The following is a 23830-nucleotide window of genomic DNA, read 5'->3' as shown; positions in this document are numbered from 1 at the left end:
GTCATACTGAGATGTGTCTCCCCCAAGTATTAAATATTTTAGGAAACCGAGATCGGGTTGGTGATAAAGCTCCCAGATATAGTGGAGTAGGGACCCTGATATACAGGGTGAGTATTTGATCTAGGGATGAATGTTTTCCCCTAGAGTTTTTTTATTTTGGGGTGTTTGGTTATGTATGTATTTTTGAATAGATTATACTCTGTTATGTATATTCGCTGTGGCGTATGTATATATTGTCTTCCACTGATAAGTATTTGAAATATAATGTGACTGGTATACCAGTGCCCAATGCGAGCTAGGTGATATGTATGGTATTAAGATTAATGAGGTGACCGATTGGTGTGGATAAATAAATAATTAATTAACAAAAAAAATTACGGTAAAATAAGCAAGTCGTTACAGAACCTGTACTAAACATGATCCGCAAAGATGGAAAACATTAGAAACCATATATAGGTTAATATCATCAAAACACATAAGACCATGATAGTGTAGCTAACAAGGCGAACATATACATAGTACATGTTGTATATGGAGAATCAAGTGTGGTTGAGAGTATTATTGAGAGAGTTTTTGTATTGCTCTTGTAATTTACACAAGAAAATAGTGAATCCTTTCCGTTTGCTCCCATGGATATAGACATTATCGAATCACATAATTCCTGATATTATTGTTATTGTTATTACTTTATTTACTTCTTGTGGTTGTGGAATGGTTTTGTATCCACCATTAAAGTGTTGCATTGTGTATTCAATCCTTTTTGCATATAAATATATATTTCGCTATGCATATTTGGGGATTTTTACTCAACATTTTGATTGGGTAATTTTTAACTCTTCTCTTGGACATTGGTAGATTAATAGCATCCAAGGCCATGATTCAAGATATGGAATGCTGGAATTCTACTAGCAAAAGTTTATCTTCATCTTAAATTCATAATGTCTTTTATCCATTAATACCAAAAAAGAATTTAAAAAAAAAAAATACAAAAAGCAAAAACAAAAGCAAAAAATGCTTTTGTTTTTAATTTACAATAAAAAGGGTATAAAATTTGAAGACTATATAATATCATTTAATTTTAAAAATAAATTTTTTATTATAATTAATTTACTTAATTGTTCTATTTTTAAATTTTACTTTACAATAAAAATTTATTAAATATGACAATTGAAAAATAGTGAAAGTGTTTTGTAATTGACTTTAATTTTAATTTAAAAGAGTATAAAATGAGTAATTTAATTTAAAAAACTATTTCTAAATATTAAAATTTTTAACAAGAAGTTAGCAAAATATTTGAAAACTATAGGATCTAATTTTAGTTTTTTAGTAAATGGTTAAAAACTGGTAATATAAATAAACGTACTTAGAAAAGAGCAGCCATTTCAAACAGGACGTAAGGTTGTGAACTGTGGATTTTGTTGGGGTAAATCAGTAATTTCACACTTCTTTTACCCGACTTCGACTCGAAGAAGTCCCAGTTGAGTCCGGTCAGCGAAGGGTAACTGGAGCGTAAACGAGGCTGTAGAGAAGTCTTACATAGTTACATTCATCTCTCTCTCTCTCTCTCTCTCTCTCTCTCTCCATTTCGCACTTCGGATCTTTCTCTTCCGTCATCGAATGGATGCCCTAGACTCCGTCGTCGATCCCTTGAGAGAGTTCGCCAAGGACAGCGCTCGCCTCGTCAAGAGGTGCCACAAGCCCGATCGCAAGGGTGCGTACTCTGTTCGCTCCGATTTGTGCTTTTTGTTTTTTTCAATTCGATCTTTATGGATCTGGTTTCGGAGGTGTTTTGTTTGTTAAATTAATGCGGATTGGTTGGTTTTCGATTCTGAAATTGATTGCTGTGGTGTAGAGTTCACGAAGGTGGCGTTTCGCACCGCGATCGGCTTCGTGGTGATGGGATTCGTTGGGTTTTTTGTGAAGCTGATTTTCATTCCCATCAACAACATCATCGTCGGGTCTGGCTAGGTACTGTTTGCGATGCTGATGTGTTTTTGAGGATTTTTTATGCTCTCTTTGCTTGATAATGATGGACCTGTTTGGCTTGTACGATGAATATAGTGATATCAATGATCATCGATCTTGTTTGTCTGACAATTGTGCTTCTATTACATAATTTTCTGTGGCGATATCTCAATTATAATTTCTTCATACGATATAATCATAGCGTTTGAAGTTCCGCTTACGGTGTCTCACATTAGAAAAGAGACACGAGGAAGAGTGGCTTATCTACACATATAAAAACCTATGTCTGGAGGGCTACGACTCCATTGGTTCCAACACAAAGTGGGGAACCAATGTGCTTATACCTCGGAGCGGTTATTTAGGTCCTTAATATTTTATTTAATTTTTATTTTTATTTAAAATTAATTTTTTTAGGTACATCAAGTAATTTTAGTTGCATTGTATGTGTACTCCACTCACGCGAATTCATAGCTAAATTAAATTTCAGGGGCTAGAGAGAGAGAGAGGCCATGCGCGGGTCTATATAGGCACATAGGCTTTATTGTGTGCAGGGGTACTGAGTATTGACATTATTATATTAAAAAAATAAAAATTTAGGGGCTCTAAAATTTTTGAGGCCCTAGGCAAGCACTTCAATGGCCTTAATGAAGAGCCGACCTGCTTATAATAGCATGACTATTGTGCTCCATGGCTCTAGAATTAAAATCTTCAAAACACTAATGGGTGTTTGGATAAGGATTTTGGTGGAGGAAAGGAAAGGAAAGGAAATAAAAATGAGAAGGAAATATTTTCTATTGTATTTTTTCTCTATTCAAATACTACTAGCAATAAAAATTTATTTTAATATGATTAAATATGAAGAAAAATTAAACTCGGCATACAAAATCAAATTTTTGTTCATTAATTTGTTATGTTTTTTATTTTTTATTTCTTTTGTACTTTCCTTTAGTGCTATAAAAGGTGAAGGCATAAGGCAAGGAGTTTTACCCTCTGCCAGGCGAGGCGTAAGCTTTTTGGGATTGTATTTTTTAATATAATTAATAAATAAAAAAATTTATATATAGCATAAAAATGAGAAATTGTTAGAAAAATGGAGAAATGAATAAATAAAAAATAATTCTTTGGTATCATATAGGCCAATTTTAGCTAACAAATTCAAACAATGCATGTTAAAAATAAGCCCATAAGTTTACAAAAAGAAGAGAAAAAGACAAAATACAACATCACAATGTCTAATCATCCAAGATTCTAATTTGTAAGAATCTAAATCTTAATCAACAAAGTTAAGAGGGAACTATCAAGATATTCATCAAAATCCTAATCTTCATCAAAATCATCTATAATAGGAGTTCTTCTACTAATAAATTCCTTTCCCACTTCAACATCATCGTCTTCCTCAATTGTGCCCAATGTTGGCCGCTTGCCTTTGTCTTGAGTGCCTACATATTTAATCAAGCTAAAGGTTAGGAGTTAGGAGAAATGTAGAATTATAAATTATTAGATTCAAAAATGACTATTAATATGTATGCACTCAAGTTCTCACAATAATTACTAATCTTCCTTTTGCTAGGAAGATTAGAATGCGAGCCACAAGAAGCTTCTGTGGCTTGAGCATCATCTTTTTCAGGAGGTACCACGGGCAAAGCTTTAATAGCATCAACATCTAGGAGATTTTCATCATCAACCCAAGAAGCATCTATTGGGAGAATAGGTTCTTTTCTCTCTGTGATCCATTCATCATCTAAAGCCACCTTTGGCACCAATATTGGATCATAATTTTGTCTTTTTCTTATAGCTCTCTCCCTTAGTTTGGTTTTGTACTTGATGTAAACTAAAGCATTTAATCTCTTGTGTTCTAATCTATTCCTCTTTTTCGTATGAATATACAAATTGAGTTTAAGTCATTTAAAGTTTTAGATATTAGAAGATATTTTAATATTTGAGTGAAACCATAATAACATGACATTTGTAAGAACTAAGAACTAAGAACTAAGAACTAAGAATTTGCTCAAATGTGTTCCAATTCCTCTTACATCCACTAGCACTACATGTCAGGCTAAGAATACGAATAGAAAGCTTCATCAATTTTGGGGTCTTTGTCCCAAAACGCTTCCACCAATCAGCTACAAAAGAAAAAAAAAACATGTTAGGATAGAGTATCACTAATTAACTAATTTTTACTTAGGCTTCTCAACATTTTGGAGTCAACAGCCACTTGAGACCTAAAATGCCCTTGTGCATTATTAAACAAATCCAATTGTATGTTTGCAGCTAGCCTCTCCTCATATTGTCAACATTCTATCCATGTATTCAAATAATCCTTGCTTCACTTCTTCACAATCAAAGAAGTTGTCCTTATAATGCAATTGAGGATTTAAATAATATCCAGAAGCATGTAAAGAGTGATGAAGTTGTGGAGTCCATCTATCTTCTATTTTGCTTCAAATGGGTCCATACTTCTTCTCATTTCTAGAAAAATTTGCAGCAATTTTTTCCTTCGCCGAATCCATCATCTCATAGAGAAATCACACACCTGGTCTTTCATCAGAATATACTTCTCTTAGAACACACACAAGAGGGACAACACTCTTGATAACATACGCTACATGAGGCCAAAAATGTTGGTCAAATAAAACTATTGAGCGACTCCTTATACCTTCATGCATTTTTGCATATGTAGAAGTGTACCACATCTCTGAAGAGAACATAGATTGAAGGCCTCGCTTTTGTTTGTAAATGCTTTGAAGTGTCAAAAATGCAATAGCAAAGCGTGTCACTACAGGGCGGATGAGTTCTTTGTTGTTGGTGAAATGCTTCCTCATCTTTGTAAGTACATAGGAATGATTATAAATAAATTTCACAATTTGCTTAGCCTTTAGGATTATGCTTGCATGGATCTTCAATTTTGCAATATCTTCCAACATAAGATCCAAACAATGTGCAACACATGGAGTCCAATATAGCTTCTCCCTCTTTTCCATAAGCTTTTTTCCACCATTTATCATGTTCTTCGCATTATCAGTTATCATATGCATAACATTCTCACCAACTTCCTCAACCACCTCATCCATATACTTAAACATCAAATCGCCATTTTTTTTTTATAGAAGTAGAAGCATCAATGGATTTTAAAAACCATGTACCAATAGGACTATTTACAAGGAAATTAATCAAGACTCTTGAACACCCATTAGTCCATCTATCAACCATGATAGAACATCCATATTCCTTCCAAGTTGTTTTGTGATCTTTCAACATGCCATCAATGTCTTTCACTTCATCTTTAAGGATCCACATCCTAATCTCATGCATAGATGGAGGCTTGAAACCTGACCCATAATTAGCAATTCCATCCACCATAACATGCTAATATACGTCATCCATCAAATTAAACGGTAAAACATTATTAAAAACACAAAGACCAACTTTCCTACACTGTTCGTTTCTTTCTTCCTTCTTCCATTTTGAGTTGAGAGTGGATTGTTTGGTCTGTGAAAATGAAAACTTATCCATTGGACCTCTAGCCCTAGGAGTATGGCCACTCCCACTATTTTGTTACTCAAAATCTCCAACATTAGACCTAGCACTCTGACTCCTTTCTTTTGGACTATGCCTAATCTCTTTAAGAAGTTCATTTCTTTTAACCTTCTTTTCTCGGAATTTTTCAAGAGCAATCTTGCACTTATCACTCACACTTTGAGGGACTTTTGAGCAAGGATTCATTCCATTCCTTGTACCAGCCAAATGTTTAAACCTTGTGATAGATCCTTTTTTTGCTCCTTGGAATCAGCTTCAGACAAATTTCAGTAGGCGCAACAAGATTTAAGCAATTAAATCTAAAACAAAAACCTCAGAGACAAGAGAGAAGAACCTCAGACCCGTAGGGCAGAGACTTTGAAAAAGAGAGAGAGAGAGATGGCTTTGTTGAGCTTCGTTGAGGCTTCGTCTAGTCTTCGAAATAGAAAGCAAAGACTTCGATTGAGAGAGAGAGAGAGAGAGAGATGGCTTTGTTGAGCTTTGTCGAGGCTTCGTCTAGTCAGAGAGAGAGAGAGAGAGAAAGAGAGAGAGAGAGAGAGAGGAAGAAGCTCTGAGGCGTACAAAAGCGTGGTTTTTTGTCTAAGGGGTACGCTTTTTTGGCAAAGGCGTACACCTTTACACATATGCCTTGGTGCATTTTTGGCCTAAAACTCCTCAAGACGCGCCTTGAAAACACCTTTTGAAACACTGCTTTCCTTCGACCAAACATAAAAAATTGTATTACTTTATGTTTTCCTCTCCTTTTCCTTATATTTTTTGAGTTCCAAATAGGGCATATGGGTATGATTGGACAAGGGCTTCCTTTAGAAAAAGGAAAGGAAAAAGTAAGAAAGAAAATTCATTTTCCAATGTAAGTTCTCTTAATATCAACTACTACTGAAAGTTTTTTAAAAAATTCTATTATGATTAAAAAATAAAGAAAAATAAAATGTTAATGATGCATAAAATTGAAAATTTTTTTTTAAAAAAAAGACTGGATCACTATAGAATGCAACATCCTATACCATTTATAAATTTAACTCTTGCTTTTGATCAACAACAAGAACAACAAAACCAAGCCTTCCCACTAGGTGAGGTCGGTTATATGAATCATTTTCTGTCAATTTATGCGATCATGGATCATTTCTTTTGACAGATTCAGAGATATTAAATCCTTACTCACTATCTCCTCTCAAGTTATTTTATGTTTACCCCTACCCCTTCTACTGCCCCCCACAGTAACTAACTCAACTTTTCCTCACTGGTGCACTATGTGGCATATGTTGTAAGTGTCCATACTATCTGAGTCGTCCCTTCCTTATCTTATCTTCTATAGGAGTTATACCTAACTTACCGCGAATATATTTATTCCTTAATTTATCTTTCAATGTTATACCACATCCATTGAAATATTCTCATCTCGGCAACTTTTACTTTTTGGATATTCTGTTTTTTCATCATCCAACATTCTGATCCATATAGCATAGCTGATCTTATAGCTGTCCTATAAAACTTCATTTTTAATTTTAAGGGTATTCTATGATCACAAAGCACACTTGAAGCACTTCTCCATTTTACTTAACCTGCTTTATTTCTATACATTACATCATCTTCAATTTCTACTTCAACTTGCATAATAGATCCAAGGTATTGAAATTTACAAGTGTTATTTATTTCTTTATCATCAAGTGTAACTTTATTTCTAATATTCCTCTTATCATTACTAAAATTACATTTCATATATTATGTCTTATTTCTACTTATCCTAAGACCTCTAGATTCTAAAGCTTCTTTCCATAATTCTAACTCAGTCTCTACTCTGTCCCTAGTTTCATCAATTAATACAATATCATCTGCAAATAACATATACCATGGAACCTCCTTTTGAATACTCTTAGTCAGTTGGTCTATTACTAAAGTAAAAAGATAAGAACTCAAAGCAGATCCTTGATGTACATCTATGGTGATTGGAAATTCTCTAGTTCTCCATCTATAATCCTTACACTAGTTATTAGTCCATCGTACATATCTTTAATGACATCAGTATACCTACTACATACACTTTTTTTTTTTTTTTCTAAAACCCACCATAGAAATTTCTTAAGTATTTTGTCATATGCTTTCTCCAAGTCAATAAATATCATATGCAAGTCCCTCATCTTTTCCCTAAACTTTTCCATTAATCTTCTTAAAAGATATATAGCTTCTGTGGTAGATCTCACAGGCATAAAACTAAATTGATTTTCTGAAACTTTCGTTTCTAACCATAATCTTTGTTCTACTGCCCTTTTCCATAGTTTCATTGTATGACTCATAAGTTTAATTCCATAATAGTTATTACAATGTTGAAGATCTCATTTATTTTTGTATATAGGTATTAAAGTGTTTTTCCTCCATTCATATGACATTTTCTTAGTTTTTATAATTGTATTAAATAAATTAGTTAGCCATATAATTCCGATATCATCTAAGCATTTCCAGACTTCAATTGGGATGTTATCTGGTCCTATAGCTTTCCTATTTTTCATCGTTTTTAGTGCAAACTTAACATCGTTAACTCTAATTTTGCAAATAAATTTCATTTTTTTTAGTCTTTTCCTCATTTGACAATTTTAAGTTTAAGCTTTCTATTTGGTTTTCATTAAATAACTTACTAAAGTAACTTCGCCATCTTTTTTTGATGTTGTCGTCCTTAATCAAGACAATATCAACCTTACTTTTTATACATTTTACATTTCCTAAGTTCTTACTTTTTCTTTTTTTAGCTTTAGCAAGTTTAAATATATCTCTTTCCCTTTATTTTGTATCTAATCTATCATACAAATTATTAAATGATTTGTATTTAACTTCACTAACGATTTTTTTTACATTTTTTCTCGTCTCCTTATACTTTTCAAAGTTATCTCCGTTTCTACATTTTTATCATGTTTTATACCAAATTCTTTTTGTAGTTACGGCTTTTTGTACATCTTTATCCCACCATCAACTTTCTTTGCTATTCGAGAATCTTTCCATTGATTCACCTAAAATCTCTTTTACTATTTTTTTAATAGAGTTCACTATTCTACTCCAAAGAGCATTTGTATCTATCCCATCCTCTATAGTTCAGTCCTCATCTTTGATAATTTTATCTTTAAATTTTATTATATTTTCTCTTTTTAGGTTCCACTACCTAATCTCTTACACTGGTTTATTTTATTATTTTTCTTCTATTTTTTTATACATATATCTAATGCTAAGACTCTATGTTGTGTGGTTAGACTTTCACTTGAAATAACTTTACAATCCTTGCATGATAAACTATCTACCCTCCTAGTTTAAAAAAAAAATTTATTTGACTTATATTTTGTCTACTTTTAAAGGTTATTAAGTGTTCTTCTCTCTTCTTAAAGTAAGTATTCATTATATTAAAATCATATGACATAGTAAAGTCTTAAGATCATCTCCCCAGACTCATTTTTGTCTCTATATCTATATCCTCTATGTATCAACTCATAACTTTTATTATTCCTTCCAATGTGTCTATTCAGATCTCCTATAAATAGTTTCCCAGTCTCTGGTATGCCTTGCATAATACTATCCATATCTTTCCAAAATTGTCTCTTAAGATTTTCTATTAAGCCATCTTGAGGAGCAGAAACACTAATAATATTTATTATCTTTTGTCTTAATACCATATTGAGTTTTATAATTCTATCCCCTACTTTATTTACATCAACAACGCTATCTTTTAAGTTTTTGTCTATAAAAATTCTTATTCCATTTTTTTTATTTTATTTTTCTTTTTCAGTATACTAAAGTTTAAATCTTGATTTATCAATTTCTCTAACTTTCTCCCTCACCCACTTAGTTTCTTAAAGGCAAATTATATTAATTCTTCTTCTAATCATTATGTTCACAATTTTCATGCTTTTACCTGCAAATGTCCCTATATTCCAAGTTGCTAATCTAATATTAGTTTCCAGATCTAACGTCTTTACCTGCTCACGTCCAGAATGATGTAGGAACTCTCGCATATTTGACACCATACACGGCGCGTCGCTTCAAGGCGACGACCTAACCCACCCTCGCTCACTTTTCGCTAAACCTATGTGGTACAAGTGCAATGTCTCGCTCGTAGAGGTCGTCCTAGCAAATATTCGGTAAGGATTTATATCAAAGTGATTTGATAAATTTTACGTTAGCTGTCAGCTATCTAATACAACTCTCCTCGTTTATCCTGAATGGAGACCAACTGAGTATGAAAAAATTAGGACATTTGATAATTTTTCTTTTTTAAAATTGTTTTGAATAGCATCTGCAGAAAAGTTCAAATTTTCTTGGCATTATTGACTTAAAAGAAGACAACTGTTAGGTACATACGGTCTATGTGACGATAAGATTTGATGTTCATGTTCCTTACTAGTACAAAAGAAAAAGGGTGAGAGATAGATAAATAAAAGAATTATGTCGTTTACTGCTGTTTTCTGTCCTGAATTTTTTGATTTTGCACATCCAAAGATGCACTACGAAAATTTTGAAGTAGAAGTTCTTGACTTTGACATCAGATATAACTAATAGATGGTGGTGCACCATGCACACTTGAGAAACTCTTATACATAATAGCATCATGGTATTAAATGAAATCGATACACTTGGAGAAGTTTCTTTATTGCAACAGTGTCTTTCTAGCATTGACATACACAATAAAGAACTTTAAATGTTAGATACTTCTAATTATTTGCTCAAAAAATATGAAATTTCCATTTATCTAAGCTCAAAATAACTATTTGGTTTAGTTGGGGTGAGGATTTTGTTATTGGAAACCAGTTCAATGTAAGCCACAGTGGAGGTTTGTATGAGGACTTTAAGAAGGTAACTATAGGGACTCGAATTCAGAAAATAAAAGAAAAAAATATATTAAAGAAAGGAGAAATAGATAAAAAGAAAAGAAAAGAAAAAGAAGGAAAAGGGGTTTGGAACATGCCAAACCTTCAACGATTTCAGGAGGCTCAAAGAAAACCGTCGATGGTTATAACTACTGAGAGCATATAATAGGACCATAGGGCCAAATTGTCGACGATTTTGTGTGGGGTAGCATATCTATAAATAGAAGTTAAGTTATTTTTTTTAGAAATTTCATAATCTCTCTCTCTAAAACCTAAGGCTCGATTTTTTTTTTTTCTCTCTCTCTCTTCCCTCACGTGTCTTTCTCACTCCTAAGGCTCCCCAGAGTCCGCTCTCGCTCCCCGATCGTCTCTCTCTCCTCTCTCGGCTCACCAGCTCACTTCCCGCAGCAAGTTAAGGAAGCTAAGGTTTCCATTTTCTGAGGGGAATAGACATATTTTCAGGAACAGTTAAGGGGAATAGATTATATAAGCATTTTATTAAATTTGAACTGATTGAAAGTATAAGATTATAGGGTTAAAGTAAGAGATTTTTTGAATGATTTGAACGGTTGAAACTATTAGTTGAGTTATTAAATAGGTTTTGTAAAGGATTAAAGTGAGTAGGGTTGATCATCTCCGTTTTTTTTTTTTAAATATGAATTCTTAAGTTATTATAAATAGTGGAGATGATCATATCCTTATTTTCAGGAATAATGTATTCAAGCATATTATGGTATATTTTCTACAAGCAGTATATTACAGTATGGTTAGCACTTAAATTGTGTGGCATGAGATTAATTTTTCATAATAAACCGATTGTGATTACTGTGGTGAATAGACTTATATGTTTGAGGATGTGTGGTTATTCGTGTATTTCACAATATAACGTTGAGAGACCTGAGGAGTTCGTTATATTGTCCTTGTAACACCCCGAACCCGAAAACCCGGTCCGGTACGTTATACCTGAATAACCGTGCTTCGTGGCGGCCCCGAACTTGCCTGGTGGGACCTGGGTGCCACGTCATCCATTCATTTATCTGATACCTGACATTCTATTATCATTTACACAGCGGAAAATATAAATATAATCATCCAACAATATATTACCAGAGTTCTCTATATCTATCTATATTCTAAAATAAACCATTCATCCACCTGTATACATATATATATATCTCCAAAAACATAATTTACAACTTCCAGTATTCACAACTCAAAAGACTTAAAATATAAAACATAAAACATAAAACTTATACATCCCAAATGTTTCATCAAAGTTTATACATTTTTTCTTTCTATATCGAAAAATGTTATAACAACCCCGAGCTTCTCTAAGCTTGATCACGTGAAAGTCCTGAAGAAGATGAATTTGTATTCGAGTGAGACACATCTCAGTGAGGGAAGAAACAACATATTAAATCAGCGTGTGACCAACATAAAGTTTGTAAATAACATATGTATATGTATTTATCATTTGCCCACAAGAATACCTAAGGATTAAGGTGATTACCCTTTTATACAAGTAGCACCCCTCTGCTCTGATACTTTAGGCAACCAACGGTCATAGCTGAAACATATCAGGGCACTTACCTCATTCAGTAAACTCTTAGGTGAAAAAGTAATATCGTACTTACACAGTTCATACAAAGGTTTACCATCAAAGGCTCCTATGAATAAGAAAATTTACCTGCCCATACAAGTAATTTTCTTCTGCCCTAATATGTTATGTAGCCTACTACTACATTTGATACCTACTAGGGCACTTGCATTTTTCAGCAAACTCTCGGTCGAAGAGTTTGCCCCGCCCATATAAATACATATCATACTAGCATGAATACTTATACCACAATAATACATTACTCTGTTTGTCATTTATTTTGTATTTGTCATCTGTTCATATTCTCAACTTTGATATTTCGTAACATTTCACTTTACGTGACTTTTTCCTATTTTATATTGTTCACATTTCACATTTCATTTCCATCTCATTCACATTTCATTTCATTCTTTCCATTTCATTTTTCGCATTCATTACTATAGCTCATTTCAACTGTACATCAGTTAGTCTACATAAATATACGCTATTTTACTACTACAGCTCCTTTCAGCTGTTCATTAGTTAGTTTACAAAGATATGTGCTATTATGCTACTACAACTCCTTTCAGCTGTTCATCATTTATCCATGATTGAATTAACAATCACTTACTGTATAATTCATAACACACTTTCATTCTCATTGCATTTCTTGTATAATCCGCATTTCGTACATATAACATAATTCAACACAAAATTTCCATTTTACTCATGCTACACAATTTAGTAATATATTTCAAATATTTTTTGTAAAATAAGCCAGCTTTCATTTATCATTCATATACTGAAAGTATACCTTTAATTTCCTACACAATTATTCTGAAAAATCTTTCACTTTCATTAGTCCATTTTACTAATACATATCTAATAAAATAATCCTAAACACAGAAATCATAATTTCAACAGTTAACATTTTAAACCCATACAAAAACATATACATATATACATAACATAATCCATTTATCCGTTTAATTCATAAAATTTGGTTTAATATATATTCCCCCTTAGGTGTATTCTTGAACCCATTCTTGAACTATGCCAACAAGGATCCTGAAAAGATACTTGTGGCACTCACCTGAATTCTTAATCAAAAATTATAGTTTCATTAAATTAACCTTAAATGAAATACTATTTTAACATTTCCTAAGCCTATAAATTCCAAATAAACAATTAAACTCTCAAATATAACCAATTTACTTATTTCTCAAAATCATACACTCGCTTTAGAGTGGTGCTTAGGAAACCTAAACTGAAAATTTACTTCGACCAAAATGACGACGATCGAGACTAGGACCCCGTGGTGGTGCTTGATCGTTGATTTAGCTGAAGATTTAAGGAGAAATTAAGGAAAAAAGAGGGAGTATACCTTACCCTAGGAGTGATGCCTACATTGCTCCTACGATAAATTCACTCCTGTAGAAATATTGGTTACGAAGATAGGAATCCAACGGTATCTTTCATTTTCCAATCAACCACATATTCGTCAAGAAATTTTAGAGAGCGAGAGAGGTGGCCGTGGAGAGAGAAAACTCACTAGAGAGAAATGAGAGACGCTGGCAGATTCAATTTCAAAATTGAATCTCAGATTGCATGCTTCCTACATAACCCTACTAACCACTAACATTATTATAATATAATTATATATATAATATCTACTTTAACTTTTATATATTATATTAAACTTATTTTCAAATGTCATTCATGCATTTAATGCATTTCACTTATATTTAATCATATTATATTAATATTATTATTTAATTATCTTACTTTAACCATTATAATATTATATATTATATATCCATCTTATTATTAATTTAATTTAATAATAATAATAATATTTTTTTATTGGGTTACTACATTAAATAATGTAGTAACTCGGGAAAAAAAAAAAAAATCTTTGAAGGAGAATAATTTAAGTAATGTGATTTAATGGTTTGTAATCAAGTTGAGTGTTTGATATTTAAATTGGAGTATATGGAAATGTGTGGTATGAGATTGGTTAGTTGATTTCAGAGGTTTTGGTATCGGGGGAAACCAGCAAGTACCTCTAGGTAAAGGTGGACCAGCATGAGTGTACTCATTGATCCCGATTGAGACAGATATTGCTAAAGGGGTAGGTATGAGTTTATATTTAAGATAAATGATAGTTTTATTTAATTATGGATAATGTAGAAATTTATATAATGATATGTATTAGATTGTGTGAGATAGTTAATTAATAAATTTTTTTTAAAAAATGTGAACAATGATCTGGTAACGAATTTTGAAAACGAAATTCTTTTAAAGGAGGAAGAATGTAATAATTCGAAAAAAAGTATTATTATTATTAATTAATTAATTATTATTAAATTAAATTAATAATAGGATGGATATATAAGTATACATATATATATATATATATATATATATACTTTATCCTATATATACATATATATATATATATATAATATTAATATTAATATAATGTTATAATGGTTAAAATAAGATAATAAAGTAATAATATTAATATAATATAATTAAATATAAGCGAAATGCATTAAATTCATGAATGACATTTGAAAGTAAGTTTATTATAATATATAAAAGTTAAAGTAGATATTATATATATAATATTATTATAATAATGTTAGTGGTTAGTAGTTTATGTAGGAAGCATGCAAGTGTCTCTCATTTTTCTCCAGTGAGCTTTCTCTCTCCATGACTACCTCTCTCTCTAAAATTTATCGGCGAATATTTGGCCAATCGAAAATCGGAAGGTATCGTTGGATTCTTATCTCCATCACCAACATTTCTACCGGAGTGGATTTATACTTTTTTTTTTTTTTAATTTCTCCTTAGATCTTCAGTTAAATCGATGATCGGGCACCATCACGGAGTTCTAGTCTTGATCGTCGTCATTTTGGTTGGAGTAAATTTTTAATTTGGGTTTCCTAGGCACCACTCCAAAGCTAAGAGTGTGATTTGAGAAAATAAGTAAATTAGTTATATTTGAGAGTTCAATTGTTTATTTAGAATTTATGGGCATAAGAAATGTTAAAATATTATTTTATTTAGAGTTAATTTAATAGAATTAGGATTTTTGTTTCAGGGTTCGAGTGAGCGCCGCAGGTATCTTTTCAGGGTCTTTGTTGGCATAGTTCAAGAACATAGGTAAGGGAAAATATATATATTAAAGTAGGTTTTATGACTTAAATAGATAAATGAATTATGTTATGTATATATGTATATGTGTTCGTATAGATTTAAAATGTCAACCGTTTAAATTATGATTTTTGAGCTTAAGATTGTTTTATTAGATATGTATTTGTGAAATGGACTAATGAAAGTGAAAGATTTTTCAAGATAATTCTGTAGGAAATTAAAGGTATACTTTCAGTATATGAATGATAAATGAGGGTTGACTTATTTTACAAAAAAATGTTTGAAATATATTGTTAAATTGCATGGCATGAGTAAAATGGAAATTCTGTGTTGAATTATATTATATGTACGAAATGCGAGTTATACAAGAAATGCAATGAGAATGAAAATGTGTTATGAATTATACTGCATGTGATTATTAATTTAATCATGGATAAATGATGAACAATTGAAAGGAGCTGTAGTAGTAGAATAATGCATATCTATGTGGACTAACTGATTAACAGCTGAAAGGAGCTGTAGTAGCAGAATAGCGCATATCTATGTTGACTAACTGATATACAGCTGAAAGGAACTGTAGTAATGAATGCAGAAAATGAAATGGAAAGAATGAAATGAAATGTAAAATGTGAATAATATAAAATGGGAAAGAGTCACGTAAAGTGAAATGCTGCGAAATGTCAAAGCTGAGAATATGAACAGATGAGAAACACAAAATAAATGATAGATAGAGTAATGTATTATTGTGGTATCAGTATTCATGCTAGTATGATATGTATTTATATGGGTGGGGCAAACTTTTCGCCCAAGGGCTTGCTGAGAAAGGCGAGTGCCCTAATAGGTATAAGATGTAGCAGTAGGCTGCATAACGTATTAGAGCAGAGGAAAATTACTTGTATGGACGGGTAAATTTTCTTATTCTTGGGGGCTTTTGCTGGTAAACCTTTGCATGAACTATGTGAGTACGAGATTACTTTTTCATTTGAGGGCTTACTGAGTAAGGTAAATGCCCTGATATGTTTCAACTGTGACCATTGGTTGCCTAAAGTATTAGAGCAGAGGGGTACTACTTGTATGAACAGGTAATCACCCAAATCCTTAGGTATTCTTGTGGTTAAAATACCTTACATGTCTATGATCAGGCTCAGGAAATGATTTTAGAAATTATGATAATGATTTGCAAATGATAAGTACATATACATATGTTATTTATAAACCTCATTTTGGCCACACACTAATTTAATATATTGTTTCTTCCCTTACTGAGATGTGTTTCACCCGAATACAAATTCATCTTCTTTAGGACCTTCACGTGATCGAGCTTAGAGAAGTTCGGGGTTGTTATAGCATTTTTAGATATAGAAAGAAAAAAAGTATAAACTTTAATGATACTTTTGGGATGTATAAGTTTTATATTTTATGTTTTAAATCTTCTGAGTTGTGAATACTGGAAGTTGTAGATTATGTTTTTGGAGATATGTATATATGTGGATACAGGTGGATGAATGGTTTATTTTGGAATGTAGATAGATATAGAAAACTATGATAATATATTGTTGAGGATTATATTTATGTTTTTCGTTGCGTAAATAAAATAAAATGTTAGGTATCAGGTAAATGAATGAATGACGTAGCACCCGGGTCACACTAGGTGGGTTCGAGGCACCATGAAGCACGACTATTTAGGTATAACGCACCAGACCAGGTTTTCGGGTTCGGGGCGTTACAATCCTTAATACAAATCACAATATAACGTTGGTAGGATATGAGGAGTTTGTTATATTGTCATTCATATAAATGGGGTAAAACGTTGGCAGACTTGAGGAGTTCATTTTACTGATTTACTATGAATAGGTCATTGTGAAAATGTAATAGTGGGCGTGTGTTGTGAAGTACGTGTTAAGAATGATGGGGAGGGATGCTTAGTACGTGGAGGGAACGATGAGGAGGGATGCCCTGAGAACCATGAAAAGTGAAGTATTTGTGCATTAGTCTTTGTGGGTGTGAGTACATTTATGTGAATTAAATGTATTGTGATTGTGGATGTGTTATGGTTACATATAATACGTGTATGCAGATTTCTGTGATATGATTGATGATGTATGTGTGAGTACAATTTATGAGTCCTTATAGTTGTAGTTGATTAACAAACGGTTGTGTTTTGTATACACTAAAACTCATGTTAGTTACACACTAGTAATAATCTATTTCGTCTTATTGAGAAGTGTCTCACCCCATTATACAACTCATTTTTTAGGACCTTCTGGCAATTGAGCTTAACCAGCTCTAGGGCAGGGTTGGATAGTTTAGAATAGTGTGAGTGGTTGTAAGAATTTGAAGTATTTAAGTTTATGTTATAAATTCCTAGTTATGTAATATGGTTGAATGGATACACCTTTTTGGATGTATAATATAGTATTCTGATATTTTATTTGAGAATGTTTAATTATTTTCCACTGCTTGGATGATATTTATGGTATTAGAGATCTGTAAATGGAACACATAACACCCTAGGCCCCACTCTCGGGTTGGGGGCGTTACAGTTACAACTCGTTTATCTTCTTGTTCATGGCAATTGTGGTTTGCATTTTCAAATGCTCCATTTCTTTTATACCACTTATAATGTTATGTCCTGTATAAATCATGTTGAAAATTTTCAGTATCATTGCACTTTAGGAGTTGTACCATTAACTATTGGCAAGTGTGATTTGATTTGTCTCCTATTACTACATTTAGAGTTTTATTCTATGCTACATGTGCTTTGTTTAATGTTTTTAATGTTTTTTTTTTAAATTCAGTTGTTATAATTTATGCAGTGCAATTTACACAATAATCATTGTAAAAAAAAAAAAAAAAGAACAGTTCTAGATTAAGAGTGAAACTATAAAGAAATAATAGTCAACATTTTGATGATTGGAAAAAGAAAAAACTCTAAATGGGTCAAATTCCTAAAATAAAGAAAATTAAAAAGGCTTTTGTTTGTTGCTACCAATATTTGTTCAGAGAATTTGGATCAATTACGACTTTGATCATTTGTTAAGAATGAAGGAAAAAGGGCTTGCAACATTCGAAGTGTACTCCAAGGGACCACTCCAATGTCTAAGTCAGGGAATCTGTAAGGATTATATGATCACGGAATGAATGAGGATTATATGATCACAGAGTAAGGATGAGATAAGATGCCTTACCTTCCATGGGTGCTCTTTTTTATAGGCATTGGGGTACCTTTCTATTAATTTCCCTACTAGTGAATAGCATGAGTTACGTTTTAGTTATGCTACTAGGGAGTAAAGATTGGTGTACTAACCCTTTGCTTTAATTAATGGACGTTACCTTTTTTCCATTAATCTTTTGATGTTTTTTTTCATTTTTTGGTCTTATGAAAGTTAATGTCGAGTTTAATGCCAAGGTCTCTTCTAGATTATATCAGTTGCGCCCCTACTCTCAAGTCTTAGAGTTACTTTTTTGGCTCGAGAGTATATTGCATTTACTATAAATCCTTTTATTATCTTAAGATTTAGATTAAATCATCAGATGAGCATCTTTGGGTCTCATGAACAATGCTCATTTGATGGGCCAATACTTTATCGAGTAGTGTTCATTTCTTGTTGCCTCATGAGCGGTACTTATTAAATGAACATTTTTTGGTCTTATGAATGGTGCTCATCAGATGGACCCATTTTTTATTGAGTAGTGACTATCACTTGTTGCCTCATAAATGGTGCTCATTAGATGGACATTTTTTAGCATCATGGGCGGTGCTCATAAAATGGGCTAATTTTTTGCTAAATAGTGCTCGTCTATTGTAGCCTCATGAGTGGTGCTCATAAGACAGATGTCGCCAATGAAGCCTAAAAATGTTCATCTAATGAGCACCGCTCACGAGGCAACAAGAGACGGGTACTGTAACGACTCAAAAATTCTGCTATATATTTTTCTTTTCCACATAATAATAGTAAATCTTTGATATCATAAAACATAATCAAAGTCAACTCAGACCCAAAGGGGTACTGGGGATCAACCTGTTTATACATACATGTCAACTATGTAGCAAAAACCATAATATACTTAACCTTAAATACAATATCAGAGTTTTACTATAACAAAAAATACACATATACATCCCAAAAAAGGACCATAAATATCCTAGGGTCATACCCCAAAAATCCATCCTGATCTCAACCCAACTACTTATCCTTCAGTAAGGGTAGCACTAATAGCCTCCTCTATCTTGGAGCTCGCTCCGCTCATTTGTCTGAGTTTCGTGAAATGTTTGTATTGTTAAGGTGAGACACCTCTCAGTAAGGGAGACAGACTAATATCAGTGTGTGGTAACATGAGTATTATTGTGTTATATACATATACTGTACATGATAAACTGTATCTGATAAGTAAAGAAAATCTGTACATAGTTTAACTGCATTTGACAAGTCAGGTAAAATAGTTCTGTATAAATATGAATAAATCATAATTCAACATAACGTACTGTATCATACTAAATTTTTGTATACAAACAAATCATCTGTTATATTTGTATATTATTGAAATGATACTATGGATGGATAGCTAGTTGATGTCATGCATTACCATCACATGACTGGGTTGTGCGGCTCGTAAGCGGGTGTAAAGACCCCAAAAATAATAACAATTAAATAATAGAGAAAAAGGAAAATTTAAAAAGGGCAAAGCAGGGTTCATGAACGAGTTTCAGTGTCTCGTCAACGAAGAGATACTGAAAGGGGGAAATTCAAGCCCTTTGGTTCGTCGATGGGCTCATCATGTTCATCGACAAATTCCCTTCTTCGCTTCATTGACGAGTCTATGTGTCTCGTCGACGAAGCCAAGTGGCCAGCCACCTATAAATACGCAACAAGACAGATTTTGGCGAGAAAATCAGTTTCTCACCCCTTTTTCTCTCTAGAATTCGAATTCTCCATCTTCTCTTTAAGATTCTGGCTCTTTTTTTTCCTCGGTTCGACGATTAGAAACTACCACAATGATCTTGGGGAGATTCTCTATAAATTAGTCGAAGTAGAATTTTGGTTTGAGGAGTTTAGACACCATCCCAAAATCAAGGTAAGTAAGGTATTTTAGGGTTTATATGGTTAGTAGGGTTTTCTAAACCCAGATTTTGTGTTAGATGGAAATATATTGGAATCTGAGTTGATTAAATTAGGGTATTGTGATTTTAGGGTTTGGGGTTTCAAACACTGCAGGAGTGGGTTGAGGAACCAGCGGGTGTTTATTCAGGAACTCAGGTAATGTTGACAAATAATTAGTAGTTTAGAATTTTATGGATAAAGAAACATGAGAGTCTAGGAAAAGACGAGTAAAGTTATTAATCTGAGTTTGGATTGATTGAATTTGGGAATATATATATTATTTTAGGATTTTGTGTTTGGTACGCTGTAGGTGTGAGAATATAGTGGGAATCAGGCCTTTCAGCCAGTTAGGTAAGGGAAATATGCTATGCTAGTAATTTTAGAAAGTTTACTAATAAATTATAATATTTGATTATCCAGTAAATCATGGTATTTGATTATGAGATTCAAGTGTAATTTTTGAACAAATTAAAGGATAAAATTATATAATTTTACAGATTTCAGTACGTGGGTTTTATTTATTAATTGTGTGGCATGAGTAAGTTTTAGTTTAGTATAGAATTTACACAGTTTTCATAGTATCATGATTTATAAAATTCACATAGAAAAATGTTTTACAGTATTTACAGATAACCATGCTATACAAATTACAGAACCATAACGATTAGTTATTACAGATTATTCAGATAAGATATTACAGATAATTCATATTAGTTATTTCAGTGTTATGGTTAATTTAGTTGAAACAAAATCATGGTAAAACAGAAAGATATATATATTAGTATTAATATTATGCAGTATCAGACCCTGATGGATCAGATCAGATTTCAGAGCACAGTACCGTAGCTATTTATATCAGGGTGCAACCACATATCTCAGATAGTGTGTGGATTTTATGAGTAGTCGATCGTGCCTTAGGAGAGATTGCATGTAACACTTCGGACTCGCCACGCGGGGCCCGGTGTGTTAGAAGACCGACACGAGTCTCTGATACCATTCACGTAGCGGAAATAATAAATAACCTCAAAAGAAAATACCAGAGTGCTATATTTACATACGTTGATCCATGATAATTACAACCTAATCCTTCATATTATAAATCCAGAATTAATACATATTAAACATAAACTGAATACATATCCGATTTGCTATATTTAACTCACAAAACTACCCTACCCTAGAGCTATCTAAGCTCTATCACTTGGATAACTAGAAAAGATTTAGCATATGTCGGGGTGAGACACCTCTCAATAAGGAAGAAATAGTTTATAATAGTGTATGACTGAGTGATTATAATACAATTAAAATATCCTTCTAAAATGTACACACAGTCCACAAGTAACCCATATGTCATGCCCACAATCACACAAAATCAACGTCATTATTGTCCTTTCGCATATTCACAACCATCAGTATTTTATTGTTAATTTTCGAGAATAGGGAAATCTATCCGCCTATACAAGTAGGTTTCCTCTACTCTAAGTGCTAACACTAGGGCACTCACCTTTTTAGTAAGCCCTCGGGTTATGTATTTAGGTAAAGACACTGAAAATGGGGAAGATCACCCACCCATACGAGTGGCTTCCCTCTACCCTAGTATCCATGAATAACTACTAGAGTACTCGCCTTCCTTAGCAAGCTCTCGGGTGGAATAATCTACTTTACCCAAAATACTTAATTTATTAACATTTGTACAAAGCCATCACAATCGTTTCACAAAATTTCATGCATACTCTCATATCACAATCAATCCATATAGGATCCAATCACACAACATCAGTGTCCACACATGACTAATCAAACACACAGTATCAGTGTCCACACATGACTAATCAACACACAGTATCAGTGTCCACACAGGACTGGTCCACACAGGATAAACTAACCAACCTGGTCATGGTAAATAGGTAAACAACCTCCTCATACCACTGCCAATGTTTACCTCCTAATATAAATGTCCATATAACGACCTCCTTATACCACTACCAATGTTATATCGTCATTTACATGAACAACACCACAACTCAATAACACACTTGACTAATCAACCATGTCCACACAATTACCACAGTTTACTCAACCATCCAGTATTTTCAACCAAACAAAGTTCATAATCCAACCAGTGTATTCAACCAAACAAGATTTATAGCCAAATAACATTCACAATCTCAATGAATTCATCATTCCACTATGCTCATATTCATTTAATTGTCAAAATGGTCTCAACCACAAAATTTTTCCCAATTTAATACATATATAATTAAAATAGTATTTTCAATATCAGTTTGGTTCAAAAAAATTATATCTGTACATGTAGGATTTGTACCCAAAATTAGTCATTTTAATAACTACTAAAAAGCTACTATAAAATATTTTCCCTTACCTAATTCTCGAAAAGCCCCTTAAAATGATCAGTCCTGCACCCGCAGGGTTCCCCGCTTAACACCCTGAAATCTACATCCGTCAGAACAAAACTTTAGTATTTCTTTGCATATAATATTTCCTACAACTAGGGTACAGCCAAATTTTACATGAAAAGCCTTACCTTAAATTTGGGATGAATCCCCAACTAGCTCCACCGACGATCCACTCTAGTAGATTTGTAAAGAACCCTTCCAGGAGCGTCGTGGTAGCTTCAGATTGTCGAATCGGTAGAAATCTGGCTCGGAATCAAAGGGAGAAGGGAGGATGGCCGAATTTCTAGAAAGAGAAGGAGAACATGCAAAATTTTTATGCTGGAATGAAATGAATCCACTATTTATACATAGGGATTCGTCGACGAGACACGTCGATTCGTCGATGAGTCCTGTACACAATTCGTTGACAAAACAGCCAACTCGTCAACGAATTTCAGTCATGCGAAAAAAACCCTCTTGGTAATTCCTCGTCGACGAGACACGTTGATTCGTCGACAAGCTTAGAAGAACATTCATCGACGAATGTCTGCTGCCACCCATTTTCGAATTTATTCTTTTTTTCCTTATCTTCCTTATAATTTCAAAATAGTTTAAAATTTCTCGGGTTGTTACATTATCCCCTTCTTAAAAGAATTTCGTCCCCGAAATTCATTAGTCACCCATTTACACATCATTAAGCTAATTAACCTCATTCACAAATCCCAAACAATTCTAACATGTGTAACATCAAATCATGCAAAGTCAAATAACATTAACACACATACTAATGTAAACATATAACAGATAAGCATATTACCTGGGCCTTTAGTGTTGCCCTCTTCAGGCGTACCTAACATGTAGACACGCGTCGGGCCTCCTTCGCCGCGAGGCACCAGATTGTTCCTTTGATTCTGATTTTGGTTCAGGGTCGGAGCATTACTCAGCGGTTCCCGACATTCCTGAGCAATGTGACCTTGTTTGCCGCACCTGTAGCATATAACACTCCTGCCTCAGCATTCCCCCCAATGCCGCTGATTACACCTCGGGCAAAGAGGACGTGATGAATTACCCTGCCGTCCCTGATCATTTCTTCTTGAACCCTGGCCCACTGCATCTCTATCTCCCCCTCCACGATCCTTGCCTGGCATTTGTTTGGGATCGAGGAGACGCAAGCCTCTTCCTTTGTTCTGATGCCTTGGTACCCCTTTGCAAACTTGACTCTGCCACCGTAGCTTTCTCCACCAATTC

At 33.1% G+C, this 23830-nt stretch overlaps 1 protein-coding gene across 13 annotated transcripts in view; it reads left to right on the top strand.

The window, feature by feature from the left end:
• The first annotated feature begins 1481 nt into the window (after positions 1–1481).
• The window catches only part of LOC131160590 (protein transport protein Sec61 subunit gamma), a 42062-nt gene continuing 19713 nt past the window's right edge, over positions 1482–23830 (top strand). Inside the window, exons 1-4 of one of the 13 annotated variants that reach the window (XR_009138087.1) lie at positions 1482–1711; positions 1853–1968; positions 15032–15093; positions 16388–17200. Coding sequence is in view for 10 of the 13 variants with exons in the window: in XM_058116406.1 (XP_057972389.1) it covers positions 1618–1711; positions 1853–1968 (210 nt within the window). In the remaining 3 variants the exon portion in view is untranslated. Of the gene's footprint in view, positions 1712–1852; positions 1969–3535; positions 3850–9475; positions 9763–15031; positions 15712–16387; positions 17201–17341; positions 17518–18087; positions 18432–23830 lie in introns of those variants that run through there. The other 12 variants (XR_009138089.1, XR_009138088.1, XM_058116407.1 and 9 more) reach the window with 12 other exon arrangements.

This window comes from Malania oleifera, chromosome 7 (genome assembly GCF_029873635.1).
Source record: "Malania oleifera isolate guangnan ecotype guangnan chromosome 7, ASM2987363v1, whole genome shotgun sequence".
Taxonomy (NCBI): domain Eukaryota; kingdom Viridiplantae; phylum Streptophyta; class Magnoliopsida; order Santalales; family Ximeniaceae; genus Malania; species Malania oleifera.
Note: the sequence above shows the minus strand (reverse complement) of the source record. Positions and strands in the feature narration are given on the sequence as shown.